Here is a 7,724-nt window from a genome sequence, read left to right as displayed (position 1 = left end):
TAATGGTCTTTACAATAACTGGTTGCATGAAATAACAATTGCCGTTTAAAATCATATTATTATAAAAATCGAAGAAAACTGTAAATCAAAAAGTCTTGTAGTGACAGCTTATAGCAGACGACTGTTATATGTTCAATGTCCGGAGTTTTATCCACGCATGCGCAGGGACTAGTTCCGGAAGGAATACAGGAAGAGTCTCATGCGCATGCGTAGAGTTCGACACCCAGCTTTGGCGCCTTTTCTCAGTCTCTTCGTTGACTGATTTCCGTCGAGCCAAGACGTCCAACAGAGCTCTCTCACATGTCAGCACCAGAGCTTCACAAATAACCACGGAAATCATTCAGAAGGCGTCTCAGTAACCGAGGGCGACGAGCTACCGAATTCCCTCCAAGCGTGAACTGAATTCCACTGTAAATAAATATTGTTATGTTGTTCAGAAACTGCGTTCCGTTGTTTCTTCTAGAAATTTAATGTACGGAAGCGGTGTACACCTAATGGTGTATAACCACTTTCCTACAGTCTTATGTAGACGGGGAAAGGCTTGAATATCCAAGGTAAATAATCAGTTGTAAAAATAATGATAAATTAAAAGAAAATCGTTTTAAAAACTATAATACATGTTGTTGTTGTTGGCACTCCATCGCTTACGACAGCGAGGGTTCCAGTTGATCCGATAAACGGAACAGCTTGCTCGTGAAATTAACATGCAAGTGGCTGAGCACTCCACAGACACGTGTACCCTTAACGTAGTTCTCGGGGATATTCAGCGTTACACAGTGTGACAAGGCAGACCCTTTGAATTACAGGCACAACAGAAACAGGAAGTAAGAGTGAGAGAAAGTTGTGGTGAAAGAGTACAGCAGGGTTCGACACCATCACCTGCCGGAGCCTCGTGGAGCTTTAGGTGTTTTCGCTCAATAAACACTCACAACGCCCGGTCTGGGAATCGAAACTGTGATCCTATGACCGCGAGTTCGCTGCCCCTAACCACTGGGCCATTGCGCCTCCATAGTACATATACATTTAGCAATACATACACATACCAAACAATCTATGACATACATATACACACTAAACATACAGGCGTAGGTACATGACTACATGCATATACAGACATATATAGGCAAAACATAAATATATACAAATGCGCACACACGCATGCGCATAAAACCTCCTGGTATATGCTTATACAACGTAGTTGTTACGAAAGAAAAGGAAAAAATTCAGAGGATAAGCTGGGGAAGAAAGAAAAAGGGAAAAGAAGAAAACGAAAATTAGAGATAGAAAGGGAAAAGAGAGGTAGAGAGAGTGAAATGATCAGTATGAAGTTAGCTACTTCATTCAGCTTGCGAAATGCACACATATAACAACGGATACATAAAATGACATGCATAAATACATAAAGACAAACACACATACAAATACACAAACATATAGACACGAATATAAATAAATAAACTTCAGCGAAACTTGAGCTTAAATTTGTAAAACAGGCGAAGGCTTTCTTAAAAGTGAAGTCGAAATATGCACTAGCATTGTAATACAAAATAACTATAGGAAGAAGCCCTTCGTATATATGTATATATATACAGGGTGGGGCATAAATACTGTTACAAAAGTTCAAAACTATTTTTCATAATTATATTCAAAGAATTCTAATGATTTATTTGAGTTAAATGATAGTTTATTATATGTTTTCTTGTATTTCAGAAACTAAATATTAAAATTTTGTTGCAATGTCTGTTGAATGGAAGAGAAAATTCATCATAGAGCAACATGAGAAGGGCATGCGTCCACCTGAAATATTCAAGTTAGGGAAAAACCTCAAAATTAACAGAATGTTGATAAAAAGGACGATTGATCGTTACCAGGAAACTTCTTCGATCAAAGATAGACAAAGATCAGGCCGTCCCCGCACCTCCAGAACACCTAAACTCATCAAAAATGTTAGGGAAAAAATCAGACGAAATCCAAGAAGATCCATGAGGAGAATGGCAAAAGAAGCACAAACATCGCCAAGGACTCTGCGGAGGATATGCAAAAGTGACCTAAAGTTGTCACCCTATAAACTCCAAAAGAGACTCAGCAGAAGCAGACTCTTGTTGAACCGTATTAAAGATGGCACGCTCTGTAACATCATCTTTAGTGATGAAAAGTTATTCTCAGTTCAACAGTCTCACAATCATCAAAATGACCGAATCCTTGCTAAAAGTATTGAGGCAATACCTGGTAATGCAGGAAAGGTTTTCAAAACCCCAAAACCAGCATCAGTGATGGTCTGGGCAGCCATTTCTGAAAGAAGGAAAACTCCACTTGTTTTTGTCCCTCAAGGAATCAAGATAAACAAAGAACAGTACATTGAGGACATTCTGGAAGGCGCGTTGATACCATGGTGCAATTCGGTGTACGGTGATGAAGTTTGGACTTTCCAACAAGATGGGGCGACGAGCCACACGTCTCGATTAACACAACAGTGGTGTAGAGACAACTGTCCGTCCTAGATCAGCAAAGAAGAATTGCCGCTCTCATCACCTGATCTTAATGCTCTTGATTATTCTTTGTGGTCAATTCTGGAGAATGAAGCCTGCTCTACTCCTTGCCAAAATATTGAAGCTCTAAAGAAAAAATTGACCAAGTGCTGGGATAAAATACCCTTAGATGTTGTGCGTGCTGCTATAGATGACTTCCCAAAAAGACTTCGTAGTGTTGTGAAGGCACGAGGTAAACATTTTGAATAAAAGTTACACCATATTGTTCCTTGGGCATTTGCAAAGCATATTTTGTAATAGTGGGTTGTTAAATAAATTTTTGTCAGTATAAATCTGTGTTTTATTTTGTAACAGTATTTATGCCCCACCCTGTATATGTATGTGTTTGTGTCTGTGTTTGTCTCCCCAACATTGCTTGACAACCGATGCTGGTGTGTTTATGTCCTCGTAACTTAGTGGTTCGGCAAAGTAGACCGATAGAATAAGTACTAGGCTTCTAAAGAATAAGTCCTGGGGTCGATTTGCTCAACTAAAGGCGGTGCTCCAGTATGACCACAGTCAGAAGACTGAAACAAGTAAAAGAGTAAAAGAGAATAGAATGTAAAATCAGATTCAAATGCGACAGTCAAAATTTTCCGAAAGTCAAAACATTTTACCCAAACGGTAATTTATCAGTCGACATTTTAAACCTTGCGGCGTGCCTGTAGGAATTTAAGAGCTCATGTCTCTGGCTCAAAGCGCGTTTATCCTGGAACAGGATGAAGAACTTTTCTGAGAGGTAAAGATTACATTTCGTGGGTCTTTTATAAGCTCTATGTCTGTATGATGATACTTTTTCAAGAATTTCCCAGGTTACATTGAAAGGACGGGTATCATTCTCTTTCAATTCCCAGATATGCTTTGCAAGACTAGTCAATGTCCTATTCTTGGGCTACTGGAAAGAATTTCAGTGGGAATTAAAAGCTAAGTCTTAAATGAATTTTCCGAAGCTCTTGTGTAAGTTTTATATTCATGTGAGCCATCTACTTGCACTTTAGCTTTAGAAACGGTTCCTTTTTCAAGACATTTACCTTCCAACGGACAGCAAGTCTTATCTTTGAAGTTGCAGTTACTCAGATTAGATTCAGCACTGTGGTAGTTTGCAATAATTTTCGTGTTATGCTGATTAATAAAAGAGGCAAAGTTTTTGCAACAAGAATAGCTAACCTTCAGTGTTCTATTAAAAATTATATAGAATTTATGATGAGATTGAAAATGTTTAGAAACTAATTTTAAGAATCCCTACTTATATTAGTTTGTACGGCAGTATTAAACGTGGGGTTAAACCGCAAAACTTTCCTAGTTCTAGTTCTACGTGGTCTATTATTGTTAGAATTAGCTTGACTATACTGGATCTTCTCTGAGAATCCACTTTTCCTTTATTATGCATTATTATAATACAGCACAGCATTTTGAAATGCTGTTTCATTTGTTATATATATATATATATATATATTACCGAGCGTTATACTAATACATCCATTTGTTGTCTACACCATCTGTCTTCATCTGTTGTTTTTTCGTGAAATCTCCCTATATATATATATATATATATATATATATATATATATATATATATATATATATATATATATATATATATACATACATATACATATAGTTGAAAAAAGATTAGAGATCTATATAAATCAAATTTTTATATATAAATGATGGAGGTGGAAATAGCATGGCTCACATGGCGGAGATATGAACGGAACCCTTTCCTCCTATTAATTTTTATTTCATGGAATCGCACGTTTTAAGCTATGGAGATTCCGATTCTGAAAAAAATTTACAAAAATCGCAAATTCAAATTTTCAACCCCACCACTCTTCATTTTTCACTTTTTCCGGAAATTTTTATGTGAAATACGTGCAGATATACCGAGGTTATGATTCTGAAAAAAAAAATTGTTTGTAAAATTTCAATTTTTCAAAAACAATTTACCCCCAAACCCCCTCCCCTCATGATTCTTCAGCCTTGGCCTTCTAGCAGGCTATTCACATGCTAGAAATAACAGCCAAATCTCATAAAACTGTGATGACATAATGAAAGAAATATGCAATCAATCTACTCACCTTTCTGCAAAGATTTCTTTCAGAGTAATTTCCTGCAGTAATATGACAAAGTGAAATTAAAATGTTAATTTTTTTTTTTTTTTTTTTTTTTTAAAGTTTCAACAATATGAGCGCAGAAATAACTGCAAACTCTTTTTGAAAAAAGAATAGTAAAAATAGCAAAGAAATATTATGAGAAAGTGAAATTAAAGTGTTCATTCATCTCGTGTGTGCAAACACGTTTTACTTGTCGCAATAATGCCGTTTGTTTTCAAAAAATCCATTATTTTCTCTGGAGCAAGCTGCTTCAATATTTCCTCAAATGAACACTTTAATTTTACTTTGTTATATTACTGCTGGAAATTACTCTAAAAGAAATCTTTGCAGAAAGGTGAGTAGATCGATAACATATTTCTTTCATTTTATGTCATCGCAGTTTTGTGAGATTTGGCTGTTATTTCTAGCATGTGAATAGCCTGCTTGAAGGCCAAGGATATAGAATCGTGAGGGGAGGGGGTTGGGAATTTTTTTTTTCTTTTTTGAAAAATTGAAATTTTATTAACAATTTTTTTTTGAGAATCATAATCTCCGTATTTTTGTACGTATTTCGCAAAAAAAAAAAAAAAAAAAAAAATTCCCAGAAAAAGTGAAAAATGAAGAAATGGGGGAAATTGAAATTTTGATGTTGCAATTTCTGAAAATTTTTTTGTTTAGAATCGGAATCTCCATAGCCTAAAACATGGGATTCTGTATAAAATTGGAATTAAAGCAGAGATGAGTTCGTTTACATCTCCGCCATGTAAGTCATAGCAGTAAAAGAGCCAGCCCAGGGGCACCGGCAACGATCCCGCTCGAAAGATTTCATGTGTCGCCCGCACATGAGCCAATCCAGGGGCACTGGCAACGATCCCGCTCAAAAGACTTCATGTGTCGCCCGCACATGAGCCAGTCCAGGGGCACTGGCAACGATCCCGTCTCGCTCAAGGCATTTCATGTGTCACCCGCACAAGAGTCAGTCCAGGGGCACCGGCAACGATCTCGCTCGAAAGATAGTATTATAATCCCTTACAAAACCTTTTTTCCAAATTTTAATTCCCCAAAATTAGGGGTTCCTTATACACTAGGTTTACTTTTACACATTAAAATATGCTATATATGTGGCTGTATTAATGATTTCAATTATATAAGGTGTATGCATATATTTATATATACATATTTATATATGATCTTATGTATGTGCATTTGTGTGCATATGTGTGTGTGTGTACTGATGCACGTTTATAAGTCTATATATACATATGTATATGTGTGATCACCAGCTGTGTGTATGCGTGTGCGTGGGTGTGTTTGTGCATGTGTGAGTGTTTTTTGCAATGTTTTCTTTTGTGTGTATGTATGAGTATGTGTGTGTGTGTTTTTTATGTTTTCTTTTGTATGTGTGTGTGTGTGAGTGCATGTGAGTGTTACACACACACACACACTCACACACAGGTGGACATAAAACCCATTCAATAAATGCTTTTAAGCCACACCCTTGGCAAAAACCCACAAACAATAGACCCACTATTTTACTCCCAAACACTTTCAACTCTATACCAAACGATATTTTTTAAAAAAAAGGCTTCAACTCTCAGTACCTCCATCCACACACCAACTCACACTGAACTTTCTGTTTTTTCATACTCCATACATTGTTGTGTGTGTGTGGGTGTGTGTGCATGTGTGTGTGTATACACATACACATATACACACACATAACCAATACAAACATATATACTGTATTTTACCATGTGTAAAGCGCAGTTTTTTAATATCAAAGATTAGGTTAAAAATAATATGGGAGTTTCTTATCATCATCATCATCGTCGTCATCATCGTTTAACGTTCGCTTTCCATGCTAGCATGGGTTGGACGATTTGACTGAGGACTGGTGAAACCGGATGGCAACACCAGGCTCCAATCTAATTTGGCAGAGTTTCTACAGCTGGATGCCCTTCCTAACGCCAACCACTCAGAGAGTGTAGTGGGTGCTTTTACGTGTCACCCGCACGAAAACGGCCATGCTCGAAATGGTGTCTTTTATGTGCCACCCGCACAAGAGCCAGTCCAGGGGCACTGGCAACGATCTCGCTCGAAAACCCTACAAGGCCAGTCAGGCGGTACTGGCAACAGTCACGCTCAGGATGGTACATCTTATGTGTCACCCGCACAAGAGCCAGTCCAGGGGCCCTGGCAACGATCTCACTTGGCTTGCCAGGTCTTCTCACGCACAGCACATTTCCAAAGGTCTCTGTCAGTAGTCATCGCCTCGGTGAGGCCCAATGTTCGAAGGTCTTGCCTCACCACCTCAGCCCAGGTCTTCCTGGGACTAAATTAATATATATATACTGAGTATTAAACTAGGGCTATAATTTAGTATGTACAATTACAATGATAAGTATAATGTCAAATATGTTTATAGTATGGAAAATATTTGTATTTAAGAAGTTGGCATCTTATAATGAGTTCATCATGTCTATTAATCATAATTACATTATTCTTACTACTTTTGTTAATGTAGAATATCTCAAATATGCAAAATCCATATAATCTGTTACCACCAGTATAAGGTTGTGCATAGACTACAATTGACCACTCAATCTTACTATCTATTAGTGAATGTACGAATTTAGAGAGAGATGTATAATTAGCCCTTTCTTTATATCTAAATGTAGATCTATGACTATTCCAGATAATTTTAAATGATGATGAGGATGCACCAATGTAAATATATTCATTACCAAGAGCTGTAATAGAAAATCTATATGCAATATTTTTCCAGAGACATTGATTGTTAATAGGGCATTTTGTTTTATCGCAACAATTACAAAAAGTAAAATAATCATTATTATTATTGGTATAATATGCTTATTATTAGTAACATTATTTTTTATTGGAATTAAAAGAATCAGTATAATTATTGTTTGTATTAGATATTATAGATGAATAAGTTATTAGTTATCCATCTATAAGTTACTATATTGAATGAACTATTTTTTGTTGGATTATTATTAGCTAGATATTTTTTGTTTATGATAATTAAAATCTAGATATATATTCAACATGTTAGATTAGGCTAGTTTAATAGTATTTGTTATCT

The 7,724-nt window shown here is 36.4% G+C and overlaps 1 protein-coding gene across 1 annotated transcript; it reads left to right on the top strand.

Annotated features, from left to right (window-relative positions):
* Positions 1-1,736: 1,736 nt before the first annotated feature.
* Positions 1,737-2,501, top strand: LOC149133357 (uncharacterized). The gene has a single exon (XM_089360624.1). It carries the CDS (start codon positions 1,737-1,739, stop codon positions 2,499-2,501), a length of 765 nt encoding a protein of 254 aa, XP_089216750.1.
* Positions 2,502-7,724: the final 5,223 nt, after the last annotated feature.

This window comes from Octopus bimaculoides, chromosome 11, assembly GCF_046866305.1.
Source record: "Octopus bimaculoides isolate indiv1 chromosome 11, ASM4686630v1, whole genome shotgun sequence".
Classification (NCBI taxonomy): Eukaryota; Metazoa; Mollusca; class Cephalopoda; order Octopoda; family Octopodidae; genus Octopus; species Octopus bimaculoides.
Note: the sequence above shows the minus strand (reverse complement) of the source record. Positions and strands in the feature narration are given on the sequence as shown.